The sequence below is a fragment of the Microcaecilia unicolor genome, chromosome 9 (assembly GCF_901765095.1).
Source record: "Microcaecilia unicolor chromosome 9, aMicUni1.1, whole genome shotgun sequence".
Taxonomy (NCBI): domain Eukaryota; kingdom Metazoa; phylum Chordata; class Amphibia; order Gymnophiona; family Siphonopidae; genus Microcaecilia; species Microcaecilia unicolor.
The window spans coordinates 162,385,574-162,400,465 of record NC_044039.1 but is presented as its reverse complement, the minus strand read 5'-3'; the positions used below and the strand labels follow the sequence as shown (position 1 = coordinate 162,400,465).

Here is a 14,892-nt window from a genome sequence, read left to right as displayed (position 1 = left end):
AAAAAAAAACGGTAATCAGAGAATGAGGAGGAGGAAAGGGACCAAGCTGAGGGTGGAAAGGAGACAGGAGAGAAAGTGAAGCTGCAGAGAAGGGACAGGGAGGCGTCTAGGGAACAGAGTTCACGTGAGAAGCATGGAGCCTCCTTTGGGAGAGGAGTGTGGAGGAGAGAAAGGAGAGTTAGAGAAGGAAGGAAATGGAGAAAGGGTGCTGAAACAGAGAGAAAAATAATCATACACACAAGAAAGGAAAATATTTATAACTTGAAAGATTTTTCAACAAGTATTTGTTTATAAATAATGCATAGCCACATGTGATGCATCCCAGAGTTGCAGGAGACCAACGGTCTTTGCTTTCTCCTAGACAGTAACAGTGCTGTGAAGGTCTTCATATCCTTGTATATTTTTCACATTCTGCTGTTTTTGAAATACAGTTCAGAATGCATTAACGTGCATAACATACTCTCCATGTTCAATATGAAAACAATTATTGAAATATTCAAAAAGCAAATAAGATCAAGGAACCAAAAAGTCTTAATAGTATAAGTCTTCACAGCTTTTAGCATGCAAGCCAAATGAACTCTGATTCCAAATATCCTTAAGGCCAGTTACAAGTTAAACAGAGCCCATCTTTTTCCCGTCACAATAGTTAAGTTGATTTGAATACTCCTGTATAAAGAATCCAATTGTTTCTGTTGTATGAAGTGAATTTGAAGCAAATATGTAAACATGTCAGACAAAGTGTTTACAAAAGAACTAGGGATAAAGTTACTGAGTGGTGGAAGGCCATCAGAAATTTTCAGTGTATTTGAATATCCCATGGGACACTGTTGGATCCATCATTGTAAAGTGGAAACAGTTGGCACCACCAAGATACTGCCTCAATTAGACTGTCCCTCCAAAGTCGGTAGTTGTGAGTTAAGAAAACTTTAGAAGAGGGTCTCTGTGAAGCCTAAGTTAACTTTAGGAACTACAGAGGTTTCTGGCTGAGGCCAGGGAAAATGTTTACTGTTCAACCATTTTAAGATGCATTTATTTATTTATTTACAGCATTTATATCCCACAATTTCCCACCCATGGGTAGGCCCAATGTGGCTTACAACAATCTACATAAACACACAACAAGTCAGGGATCAAACAATTAATGTCCTAGAAGAATAATGGAGAAAGGGCAAAAACGAGGTAGAGAAAAAGAGAAAGAGCAGTGGTGATTAATATGACACCGGGATAAAGACAGTTCAGAAGTCAGAGATGCCAGGCGGGAGTGGTGCGTAAGCTTTGCCAAATAGAAAGGTCTTGAGGCGCTGTTTGAAGGTAGGGTGATCAGGAGTAAGTTTCACCAGTTTAGGTAGATCATTCCAGAGTTGAGCACTAGTGTAGGAGAAAGTTGATGCGTAGGTGCTTTTGTATTTGTCCATTATGTACTGGGTAATGGAGGTTTAAGGTGACTCTATAAATGTGGCCTATGTGGGAGGCTAGCAAGAAAAAGCCCACTGCTAAAGAAAAGCCATATAATGGGCTGAATCGTACTTGCAAAAGATGCGCTCGTGTGGAAGAAGGTTTTATAGCTTGTTGAGATCAAAGTGGAACTTTTTGGTTTCAACACTAAGTGATACTTGTTGCGTAAAACAAACACAGCACATCATCCTTTTAATGACTTCCCTACAGTAAAGCCTGCAGCATTATGTTTTGGAGATGTGGAGGCTTGTGAAGATCGAGGGGAAAGATGAATAACGCAAAGTATAGAAAATAAATCAATAATATATAAATAATTGATTTAAAAAATGGGGAAGCCCTCAAATGAATAACTCACCCATGCTATAGTGTTCAATGGTGTTAAAATGTATTTAGAATTCAAAAAACTTTGCAAAATAAAGAGCCCAAAATGTTCATTACATTCTATAAGAACAAGGGCCTGATATTCAATGCTGTTTAACCAGCCAGGAATGGCTCCTGGCCGGTTAAAATATTCAGTGCAAGATAGCAGGTTATTTCTACTGAATATTAGTACTTAGTGGCTAGCCACACAACTTAGCTGGCTAAGCTCAAATATTCAGCACTAAACCGACTAAGCTGAGTGGTTAAGTAGGCCGCTTAAATAGCAGGCCTATCTTTAACCACTATTAACCAGCTAGCGCTGAATATTCACTTAGCTGATTAAGTTGCCGCGGCCAAAACTGAAACTGGATATTCGATGCTGGTCGCTGGATAGGGCCTGGCATTGAATATCCAAGGCCGGCAGTGCCAGCAGTTAACCACTATCTGCCAGTAGTCTGTGTGCAGTGGCATCTATAATCAAAGCCTTAAAGTAACTCCCTTTAGTACCCAACGCCACGGGTTTCATCTCGGCAGCTAGGGACTTGGGTGAGCAGAATCCTTCCTAAACTCTGTGTCTCTGCTGCATAAAAGTTCAGAAGACTCCACTATGGCGAGACAGCATTCTGGCTCCTGACAAGTTAAATCACTTGCTGAAAATTATATCATCAGGAATTTAACAATTAAACTTTATGGCAACCGATAACACTATGTGTACAAAAAGTAATGACAAAAAAATAAACATAAATAAATATGAAAGAAACGGAAATAGTGGAAGCAAGGGATTTGTATTTCTTTTTGGTTTAATGCAACGTATATGCAGATCGTGGAACAATGCCTGTTCTAGTGTGCTACAGACCTGGGACTGGGAAGAAGATTCATCTTTCAACAGGAGAAATAATTCTAAGCACAGAGTAAAAGCAACAATGGAGTGACTGGGCAGGAAGTATTTGAATGTCCTCGACTGGCTCAGTCCAAGCACGCTTCTACTATGTTACTACTGAACTCCACAGATGATTCCCACAAACTTTGAAAGAGCATGAGCTATTCCACTAAGAAAAATGGGCAAAAAACTGCACCAAGAGCACTGTTCTAAGTTGATGGGCCCTTATCCTAAATGGCTTATGACTTATTGTTGCAGAAGGGGCTTCTGCTGGTTATTGAATCAAGGGATGTGATGACTTATACATTCAAAATATTTGGTTTGTTATTCTTAATTTCTTTCTGAATATTTCTGTAATTGTTCTTTTATATTAAGAATAGAGAATGTTGTGTAGATCGATCAGTGATACAAGCTCCTACTTTTAAGGTATTTTGAACTGTATTTCTTAGATAGCAAAATGTGAAAACACTGCCAGGCCAGAGAGGATTAAGGCCAGTAGTTATGTTTTCTGAAAGTCTGTTCTTTGAAAGTCTGTGAGAGAACAATCAGTGGAGAGTTTATGTCTAATGCCTTGGTCTCTGGGTTTCTGCTCTTTGTCTTGAAATGATTTGCTGTGTTTGGGCAGGTTTGAGAAGTTTCTGTGGTTCATCAGCTCAGAAAATTATCTCGTCATAGCGGGAAGAGATCAACAGCAGAACGAGATGATTGTGAAGCGATATTTGAAGGCAGGTCAGTATATTTCAAATGCAGTGTAACCCCAATAAAAAAAGTTTATTGAATGACCAAATTATTTTTTTGTGTGCATTTTCTTTGTTGTCCCAGTCAGAATATTCCTGAGACTCAAAAGGAGAGTTGCCTGCAGCTGGTGCTTGACACCCAGAATGAACCCCCTAAATTTGAAACCTTGTGGTCTGTTGGTTTGCCCTTTGGTAGGCCTTGGTACAGAGACTGCCTCTTTGGTCACACTCACCTTTTGGGTCAGTTAAGGTGATCAGTAAGTTGTAAGGCACTAAACTATAGGTACTTGTAGGAGGGAGACATGGAATTGGTTTTCTTCTAGGCCAGAAGAGGTTGAGCAGGAGACTGGCTGGGGATCCATAAGCTGTAGCAGTTTTATTAATGAAGCATCACCTTCACTTCTCTCAGGAGATGTATATGTTCATGCCGACCTTCACGGAGCAACCAGCTGCGTCATCAAGAATGCTACAGGTAATTATCTCCTCCTTCTTCCACTCTTTTTCTGTTAACCCAACAGTTTCTTTCTGGTCCTTGGTAATTCCAGCTCAGTCAGAACCAGGGCCCGCCATCTAGTGCCTTGAGTTTTCATTCGTAACTGTAGGAGATTTTACCCTTATTTCATATTGTACATCTTTTTTTCCTCCTGCCCTCCAGCTTACTTAGGGCCCTGTTTACTAAGCTGCGCTATAGGCATGCTAGCGTTTTAGCGCGCGCTAAAAATTAGCACATGCTAATGCTAGAGACACCCATAGGAATATATGGGTGTGTGTAGCGTTTAGCGTGCGCTAAAAACGCTAGCACACCTTAGTAAACATGGCCCTTATTGTGGTCATTGCAGCAGTGGTCTTGGACTGTGGGCCTTCCAGAATTCCTCAGTAGTGGGCCCTGATTCTAGCCTTAGATGTAGCTCTTGCAATCCAGAGGTGGCCGGTTCAAATCCCACTGCTTTTCCTTGTGATCTTGGGCAAGTCACTTAAAACAACCTGTTCAAAAAGGCATACCATACTGACCCAACTTAAGTGCCTAAACCCTGCAACACAACAAAACCAAAGCGTGTAATAGACACTGTATAACTCTTCCTCTATATAATTCCCCAATGTGGCTATAGCATATGAACCTTATTTGACCATAACATCACTTTGTATTTGTTTCACTACTGGAGACGGCGAACGCCTTTACGGTACTATGTAAGCCACATTGAGCCTGCAAATAGGTGGAAAAATGTGGAATACAAATGTAACAAATAAATAAATAAACCCTCCATTGCCTCAGGCACAAACTTAGATTGTGAGCCCTCCTGGGACAGAAATATTCAGAGTACTTGAATGTAACTCACCTTGAGCTACTACTGAAAAAGGTGTGAGCAAAATATAAATAAACTATTTAACTGCGTAAAAGGGCTTTTTGATCCTTACATGAATAAGATTGCATGCATTGTTCTGTGGCGCAAATACTTTTATCTACACCTCACAGAGGAGCTCCCAGGGAGGGGTTAGGCCAGGGAAGCAACAGTGCATGTAATTCTACATTTTTAAAACTACACAGCAGGTGCAAATTTCTGAAGGTAAATTTTTCTTGGGAAATATTCAAAGGGAGGCTAAGCACACAGGGGATCTTTCACTAAAGATTAGCTTGCGTTATCTGCAGAAGGGCCTGTTCTATTCCTATGGATAACAATTCTTTATGAGGTTCAAATTCCCAGCCTGACTGAGTGAAGATATTCAGCTTAGAGGCAATGTTTCCTGTAAGGAGTGGCATGGTGTGTGCAATTCTTTTTCATGTGAGCAACAAATTTTAAAAACCAACAATTTTTGAGTGCCAGTATTAGCAATGCATTTCTGTATATAGCACAAAAAAAAATAATTTTCTGAGCAACCATGTAAAATCTGAACGACACCAGTCGCTCATGTGCTCCGCTTAGAGAGAACATTTCTTAGACGTGTGTCTGTCTTGTACACAGAGAAAACGATTTTATTTCCTTTACCATAAAAATAATGTAATAATCTGATATGTACTAATAAACTTTTATGTGTTACTGTAGCAGTATCATCTGATAGAGCCCTTTTCCTTCACTTGCTGTGTGGCTGCAGCATATTGTAAACTATTTAGGTGAAGGGACCTTACATGATACAGTGTTATGTATGTTCCTGACATTCTGTATCACTTCTCTGATCTACAGGACAACCAGTACCTCCACGTACACTGACCGAGGCTGGCACAATGGCAGTGTGCTACAGCGCCGCCTGGGATGCACGGGTCATTACTAGTGCTTGGTGGGTCTACCATCACCAGGTAACGGCTGGGTTTTCTCTGGATTAGACCTTGTCATTGCTTCTACTGACTGTGAAATGAATAGTGGCAATTTCACACGTATATTGAGACGTAGTGTTCACTGCTGTTGGTCTTACACTATATTTTATGTCACTGCAAATCATTCTGAAGTAACAGGGATTCTCCGAGGACAAGCAGGCTGCTTGTTCTCACGACTGGGTGACGTCCGCGGCAGCCCCCACCAACCGGAAAAAAGGCTTCGCGGGACGGTCGGGACGCAGGGCACGCCCACCGCGCATGCGCGGCCGTCTTCCCGCCCGTGCGCGACCGCTCCCGCCAGTTCCTTTTTTTTCCGCGCCTGGAGAGAGTCGTGCTTTGCCGCTCTCTCTACTTCAGCCGCCGGATTCTTGCGATCGCGTATACGCGGATCGCGCTTCGTTAATTTAAATTTATTTCCTCAAAAAAAAAAAAAAAAAGAGAGACCCTGCGCGTGTGGAGCACGCGCTCCCCTTCTTTTCCCTCGCTTCCAGCGGGGACGCTGCGTGGCGGCCTAGTGGCCGCACGGTCGTTTCTTTTTTCGTGGTGTGATTTTAGCCACCATTGACGATTTTGACTTCGCCGACGCGATTTTTCCGTCGATGTCCTCAAAGGTCCCGAGTGGATTTAAAAAGTGTGGTCGCTGCGGCCGGCCGATCTCGCAGACCGACACCCACGCTTGGTGCCTCCAGTGCCTCGGGCCGGAGCACAATCTCAAGTCGTGTTCTTTGTGTCTCGGTCTCCGGAAACGGACTCAGGTTGCGAGGCAAGTTCTGCGGGACCGTCTTTTTGGAACTTGCGCCGGCCCCTCGACGTCGACCTCGACGGCATCGGTATCGACGCCCGGGCCTTCGGTACCGGTATCAATGCCCGAGACATCGGCACCGATGGCAGCGACCCCAGGAGAACATGTCCCGTCGGCCCGCCGGTCCTCCGGTGAGAGTGGGGGTGAGAGGCCGCGTGGGCAGTCGGCCCCGGTCACGCCCTCAGCTCGTGGCCCACGGGACCGAACCCTGTCTGACCCGGTGCCTCGAGACCGAGGGGGATCGACCTCCTCCTCCTCCATGCCCTCCGGCGCCGGTGACGTGCATCGAAAAAAGGATAAGAAGCGTCGTCACCGGACGCCCTCGGTGCATCCCGAAGAGGAGTCGACGCCGAAGCGTCATCGTAGAGAGGAGAGGTCTCCGTCGGTTGTGGAGGTACCGACGCATCGGGGTTCCGGCACCTCGGTGCCGTCTCCTGGCTCCCAGCAGCTTCCGGCACCGACACCCTTACCGGCCCCACCGCCTTTCCCGGCGGCGGGCCTGGACGAGTGCCTCAGAGCCATCCTTCCGGGGATCCTGGAAGGGCTGATGCGCCAGGCTGTGCCGGCGCCGGGGGTGCTTGCGCCCTCGGCGCCGATGACTGTGGCGCCGGCGAGCTCTAGCCCGGCGCCGGGGCTGTCGACACCGCCGCCGCTTGCGGTGCCGGTCTCGACTGCCACGCAGGTGGAGTCCCCGTCGACGTCGATGGAGGGAGCTCCGTCCCCGCCGGCGCGGGAGTCCACCGCTCGACGACACCGAGACCTCGGTGCCTCGACGTCGAGCCGGGCCCGGTACAGGACTCAGCTACATGAGCTAATGTCCGATACCGAGGATGAGGACTCGTGGGGGGAAGAGGAGGACCCTAGATATTTCTCCTCAGAGGAGTCTACGGGCCTTCCCTCGGACCCCACGCCTTCACCGGAGAGGAAGCTCTCACCTCTTGAGAGTCTCTCCTTTGCCTCTTTTGTGCGGGATATGTCTATCAGCATTCCCTTCCCCGTGGTCTCTGTGGAAGAGCCGAGGGCCGAGATGCTCGAGGTCCTCGACTATCCATCACCACCTAGAGAGTCCTCCACGGTGCCGCTGCACAATGTCCTGAAGGAGACACTGCTTCGGAACTGGGTGCGACCATTAACTAACCCCACTATTCCCAAGAAAGCAGAGTCCCAGTACAGGATCCACTCTGACCCAGAGCTCATGCGGCCCCAATTGCCCCATGACTCGGCGGTCGTGGATTCTGCTCTCAAGAGGGCACGGAGTTCGAGGGATACCGCCTCGGCGCCCCCGGGGCGGGAGTCTCGCACTCTGGACTCGTTTGGGAGGAAGGCCTACCAATCCTCCATGCTCGTGACCCGCATCCAGTCATACCTGCTCTATATGAGCATTCACATGCGGACCTATGTGCAACAACTGGCGGACCTGGTCGAGAAGCTCCCGCCGGAGCAGTCCAGGCCTTATCAGGAGGTGGTCAGGCAGCTGAAGGCGTGCAGAAAGTTCCTGTCCAGGGGTATTTTTGACACCTGTGACGTGGCATCTCGTGCTGCGGCCCAAGGTATAGTGATGCGCAGGCTCTCATGGCTGCGTGCCTCTGACCTGGACAACCGCACCCAGCAGAGACTGGCTGACGTCCCTTGCCGGGGGGATAACATTTTCGGTGAGAAGGTCGAGCAGATGGTGGACCAACTGCATCAGCGGGAAACCGCTCTCGACAAGCTCTCCCACCGGGCGCCTTCAGCATCCACCTCCACAGGTGGACGTTTTTCCCGGGCCCGGCAGGCTGCACCCTATTCTTTTGCGAAGCGTAGGTACAACCAGCCGGCCCGAAGGCCTCGTCAGGCACAGGGACAGCCCCAGCGCGCTCGTTCTCGTCAACAGCGTGCGCCTAAGCAGCCCCCTGCGCCTCCACAGCAAAAGCCGGGGACGGGCTTTTGACTGGATCCACGGGAACATAGCCGCCCTACAAGTGTCCGTACCGGACGATCTGCCGGTCGGAGGGAGGTTAAAATTCTTTCACCAAAGGTGGCCTCTCATAACCTCCGACCAGTGGGTTCTCCAAATAGTGCGGTGCGGATACGCCCTGAATTTGGCCTCCCTGCCTCCAAATTGTCCCCCGGGAGCTCAGTCTTTCAGCTCCCATCACAAGCAGGTACTTGCAGAGGAACTCTCCGCCCTTCTCAGCGCCAATGCGGTCGAGCCCGTACCACCCGGGCAGGAAGGGCAGGGATTCTATTCCAGGTACTTCCTTGTGGAAAAGAAAACAGGGGGGATGCGCCCCATCCTAGACCTGAGAGGCCTGAACAAATTCCTGGTCAAAGAAAAGTTCAGGATGCTTTCCTTGGGCACCCTTCTGCCAATGATTCAGAAAAACGATTGGCTATGTTCCCTGGATTTAAAGGACGCATATACTCACATACCGATACTGCCAGCTCACAGACAGTATCTCAGATTCCGCCTGGGCACACGGCACTTTCAGTATTGTGTGCTGCCCTTTGGGCTCGCCTCTGCCCCACGAGTGTTTACCAAGTGCCTCGTGGTGGTAGCGGCCTACCTACGCAAGCTGGGAGTGCACGTGTTCCCATATCTCGACGATTGGCTGGTCAAGAACACCTCAGAGGCAGGAGCCCTCCGGTCCATGCAGTGCACTATTCAACTTCTGGAGCTGCTGGGGTTTGTGATAAATTACCCAAAGTCCCATCTCCAGCCATCCCAGTCTCTGGAATTCATAGGAGCGCTGCTGAATACCCAGACGGCTCAGGCCTACCTTCCCGAAGCGCGGGCCGCCACTCTCCTGGCCCTGGCTTCGCGGACCAGAGCGTCTCAGCAGGTCACAGCTCGGCAGATGTTGAGACTTCTGGGTCATATGGCCTCCACAGTTCATGTGACTCCCATGGCTCGTCTTCACATGAGATCTGCTCAATGGACCCTAGCTTCCCAGTGGTTCCAAGCCACCGGGAATCTAGAGGATGTCATCCGCCTCTCCACCAGTTGCCGCACTTCACTGCTCTGGTGGACCATCCGGACCAATTTGACCCTGGGACGTCCATTCCAAATTCCGCAGCCCTCGAAAGTGCTGACGACGGATGCATCTCGCCTGGGGTGGGGAGCTCACGTCGATGGGCTTCACACCCAGGGTCTGTGGTCCCTCCAGGAAAAGGATCTACAGATCAACCTCCTGGAGCTCCGAGCGATCTAGAACGCACTGAAGGCTTTCAGGGATCGGCTGTCCTACCAAATTATCCAAATTCGGACAGACAATCAGGTTGCAATGTATTACGTCAACAAGCAGGGGGGCACCGGATCTCGCCCCCTGTGTCAGGAAGCCGTCGGGATGTGGCGTTGGGCGTGCCGGTTCGGCATGCTCCTCCAAGCCACATACCTGGCAGGCGTAAACAACAGTCTGGCCGACAGACTGAGCAGAGTCATGCAACCGCACGAGTGGTCGCTCCATTCCAGAGTGGTACGCAAGATCTTCCGAGAGTGGGGCACCCCCTCGGTGGACCTTTTCGCCTCTCAGACCAACCACAAGCTGCCTCTGTTCTGTTCCAGACTTCAGACACACGGCAGACTAGCGTCAGATGCCTTTCTCCTTCATTGGGGGACCGGCCTCCTGTATGCTTATCCTCCCATACCTTTGGTGGGGAAGACCTTACTGAAGCTCAAGCAAGACCGCGGCACCATGATTCTGATAGCGCCCTTTTGGCCCCGTCAGATCTGGTTCCCTCTTCTTCTGGAGTTGTCCTCAGAAGAACCGTGGAGATTGGAGTGTTTTCCGACTCTCATTTCGCAGAACGACGGAGCGTTGCTGCACCCCAACCTTCAATCCCTGGCTCTCACGGCCTGGATGTTGAGGGCGTAGACTTCGCTGCGTTGGGTCTGTCTGAGGGTGTCTCCCGGGTCTTGCTTGCTTCTAGGAAGGATTCCACTAAAAAGAGTTACTTTTTCAAGTGGAGGAGGTTTGTCGTTTGGTGTGAGAGCAAGGCCCTAGAACCTCGTTCTTGCCCTGCACAGAACCTGCTTGAATACCTTCTGCACTTATCAGAGTCTGGCCTCAAGACCAACTCAGTAAGGAATCACCTTAGTGCGATTAGTGCTTACCATTATCGTGTGGAAGGTAAAGCCATCTCTGGAGAGCCTTTAGTCGTTCGATTCATGAGAGGCTTGCTTTTGTCAAAGCCCCCTGTCAAGCCTCCTACAGTGTCATGGGATCTCAACATCGTCCTCACCCAGCTGATGAAACCTCCTTTTGAGCCACTGAATACCTGCCATCTGAAGTACTTGACCTGGAAGGTCATTTTCTTGGTGGCAGTTACTTCAGCTCGTAGGGTCAGTGAGCTTCAGGCCCTGGTAGCTCATGCTCCGTATACCAAATTTCATCACAACAGAGTAGTGCTCCGCACCCACCCAAAGTTCCTGCCGAAGGTGGTGTCGGAGTTCCATCTTAACCAGTCAATTGTCTTGCCAACATTCTTCCCAAGGCCGTATACCCGCCCTGCTGAACGTCAGTTGCACACATTGGACTGCAAGAGAGCATTGGCCTTCTACTTGGAGCGGACCCAGCCCCACAGACAGTCCGCCCAATTGTTTATTTCTTTCGACCCTAACAGGCTAGGGGTCGCTGTCGGGAAACGCACCATCTCCAATTGGCTAGCAGATTGCATTTCCTTCACTTACGCCCAGGCTGGGCTGACTCTTGAGGGTCATGTCACGGCTCATAGTGTCAGAGCCATGGCAGCGTCGGTGGCCCACTTGAAGTCAGCCACTATTGAAGAGATCTGCAAGGCTGCGACGTGGTCATCTGTCCACACATTCACATCTCATTACTGCCTCCAGCAGGATACCCGACGCGACAGTCGGTTCGGGCAGTCGGTGCTGCAGAATCTGTTTGGGGTGTAAATCCAACTCCACCCTCCAGGACCCGAATTTATTCTGGTCAGGCTACACTCTCAGTTAGTTGTTCTTCGTAGGTCAATTTCTGTTGTACCCTCGCCGTTGCGAGGTTCAATTGACCTGGGTTCTTGTTTTGAGTGAGCCTGAGAGCTAGGGATACCCCAGTCGTGAGAACAAGCAGCCTGCTTGTCCTCGGAGAAAGGGTATGATACATACCTGTAGCAGTTGTTCTCCGAGGACAGCAGGCTGATTGTTCTCACCTACCCTCTCTCCTCCCCTTTGGAGTTGTGTGTTTCATCTTTTGCTAGTTATTCAACTGGCGGGAGCGGTCGCGCACGGGCGGGAAGACGGCCGCGCATGCGCGGTGGGCGTGCCCTGCGTCCCGACCGTCCCGCGAAGCCTTTTTTCCGGTTGGTGGGGGCTGCCGCGGACGTCACCCAGTCGTGAGAACAATCAGCCTGCTGTCCTCGGAGAACAACTGCTACAGGTATGTATCATACCCTCCATAGTAGGAGCATACTCACGTGAATGTGGTGTTTTTTTAAACAGGTTTTGTTTCATCTCATATCACATTAACTTTTCCTACTTGGGCTTATCTGTTCTTGGGATGTTTTCTGGACCCCAGGTGTTTTATCTTGGTTGGCGTGGGGTTATACTGGGGTTAAATGTTCAATAGAACAGCAGAGTGTCGTTTCTCTTCTAGACATTACAAAAAATAATCCAAAACTCACTGGTATCAAACTATAAATACTCAAATCGGCCAGGAGAAAGCACTAAGCATTCTAATATAAATTGGTGGAGGGGTGCCCTCAGATTATTTGATCACCAATGTGGCTGTCAAGTATAATGACTGCTAAAAGGTGAAATATTGCATTTCTTTCATTGGGCCCCTCCCTCCAGTGAACTTAATGTGCAAATATAAGACTAACATTCAACCTTCTATGCCATAGTCACATGAACATAACACATGAAACTTCACAACTTGGCGATTTCATCTTATCAAATAATATAGAGAAGTACTTATTGTGTGAGCCCGATGTCCGAGTGTAACAAGAATGCCAAAGGCTCTATTGAAAATAAGGCTCTGCGACAAGAGATGACACATGAACTCCCCTAATTTAGAACTCCCGACACCGTGGGTTTCAGACTGGAGCTTTCCTCAGGGACTCGGGTGAGGGTCATCTTTCAAAAGTGAAGTCACCGTTTCTTTTCTGGAAGCAGCAGCCTGAAGTTCTGTTCAGTGTGAGGGTGGTAGATATCTGGAATGCCCTCCTACGGGAGGTGGTGGAGATGAAAAGAGTAACGGAATTCAAAAATGCATGGGATCAACACAAAGGAATCGTGTATAGAAGGCATGGAACCAAACAAGCTTATGTTTATGAAATGGCTGTTCCTGCTGCACATGCAGCCAAATAACTGTGCACTCCTGCAAGTATTTTAGAAAAGCCTAACGTCGGAAGATCCCTTTTCTAAAATACTTCCAGAACTGTATATGTCTTGATCTGAACATATCAGTTCCAGTTTCAATATTCTATCTGAAATGGGGCATCAGACTCAAGAAGCCTATTCAGCAAGTGAAAGAAAGGTTTACTATATGTGAATTGAAATAAATCATAAGAACATGATAAGATAAGCAGGTTGAATGCTCCTAAAGCGGAGATCCGGTTTATTAGAAACCTGGATTATACCCTATCCTGATAGGGTGATTTGATTCCAGCCTGCATTTCTGTAATAACAAAAGGGCTCATTTCAGTGTCTTGTCTAATTATGTAGCAAGTGTCTCCACCCATCTCCCCACCAGTTCATTTTCCTGTCACTAATAGCATTGCAGCTGAAATCCAGTCAGCCTGTGTTACTGTTCCTCTTTCCTCTCATTCTCAGGTGTCAAAAACGGCTCCAACCGGAGAATATCTGACAACAGGAAGTTTTATGATTCGAGGTGAGATGATGTTGCTAAGAGTTAGGTACTGTAATTTAAAAAATATTCAGATGATTCTCAGTTATGAGTGTTAAGAACCTGTAAAATGCCAGATCATGAGATCACAATCTTGTGCATCCACCCAGACTCCACAAGCACTTGGACTTCCCCTATTAGTGATAGTGTATGTATTAGATAGGGTTATTTTGGTGTCCCTCAGCATCCTTATTGTGTTAATACTGTGCAGTGTTACTTGCTGCTGTTAGGAGTCTCATCACAAGTAGAAATATGTAACAGTTCCAGAGGAAGTATATGAATTATGAAATTGACCTTCACTGTTTGCTTTCATGTGATGAAGGACCTCCGCAGAACAGGGAGCCATTATTCAGCCCTAAAGGCATTTGAGTTGAGGGTTGGAGGGGGATGTTTATCTTGATCATTTTCTTGCACATCTGTCAAATATGTTGTGAGGGGGGGACCTGTTCTGGCCCTTAAGCAAGCTTTATAATTATACATTGTTGAGTTATAGTGGGATATAAATAAAGTTTTATTATTTATAATTCCTTGCTTGACGAAGCAGTTCTCCCTGATTCTATGATGCCAGGCATGTATTACCCAAGAAAGAGAAGGATAGGACTGTGTGTGGCTCATTTAGACCAATGTTGTGGCATCTTGACCAAAGGATCATTTCAACTGGTGCTCTCATATTAGGGCTTTATCCCGGGAGGCAAGCTTCAGATAACATTGGCTCAGTTAACCACTTATTTATCCAAATCCCTTTGTCTTACTCATCTTCTCTGTCTGTTAAGATGTTAGCATTGTATTATGTTCACTTTGTGAGTATCATGTCTGTTATATGAATGTTCTATCATGCTGTCTATTATTGTGTATCATTTATATTTGCTCATAGTTATCATATTCTCCGAGGACAAGCAGGTCATTAATTCTCACAAATGGGTAATGCAGTGCCATGTTGCCCGGTCCGGGCTTTGTAACAAGCTTTAAGAGCTTTGTGGAGCATGAGACATGCTCCACCGTGCATGCATGGGTGCCTTCCCACTCTCCGCAAGGGCACGGTTACTGCAGTTGTTTTTCTACCGCGGTGAAGAGAGGACTGTGTCTGTAGTTTCTCTTCACATCTAGTTCAGAAGAGCTTCTTTTTGGTGCCTTTTTGATTTCTTTTTGTGTGATTTTTTGCTATGCCTTGTCAGGCTTTTCTTCCCGTACATTTTTAGTTATTTTTTACTGATTTTTAAGTTTCCTTTATTTTCCGTGCCTTAGTCCATGTTTAGGCCTACTCTCTGGTCAGGTCTTTCTCATGAATTTTTCTGTGGTGCCCTGCCTTTTTTTTTCAGGCACCATCGTGTCTTTTGATTTCACTTCTGAAGTTTTTCCTTCCATGTCCACTAAAGTTCCTAGAGGCTTTAAACGCTTTTCCTGGTGCAATCGGAAGATCTCTGGCAAGGACACCCATTCTTTGTGTCTTCAGTGCTTAGGGCCTAACCATAGCCCTGCCAACTGTGTCCTTTGTTTTTGGATGAAGA

The 14,892-nt window shown here is 47.6% G+C and overlaps 1 protein-coding gene across 3 annotated transcripts in view; it reads left to right on the top strand.

Moving 5' to 3' along the window:
* Positions 1 to 14,892, top strand: part of NEMF (nuclear export mediator factor) — a 132,372-nt gene that overhangs the window by 69,238 nt on the left and 48,242 nt on the right. For all 3 annotated transcript variants that reach the window (XM_030214074.1, XM_030214073.1, XM_030214075.1), the window contains 4 exons: positions 3,321 to 3,424; positions 3,842 to 3,904; positions 5,613 to 5,725; positions 13,312 to 13,369. In XM_030214074.1, coding sequence (XP_030069934.1) covers positions 3,321 to 3,424; positions 3,842 to 3,904; positions 5,613 to 5,725; positions 13,312 to 13,369 — 338 coding nt within the window. The remainder of the gene's footprint in view (positions 1 to 3,320; positions 3,425 to 3,841; positions 3,905 to 5,612; positions 5,726 to 13,311; positions 13,370 to 14,892) is intronic.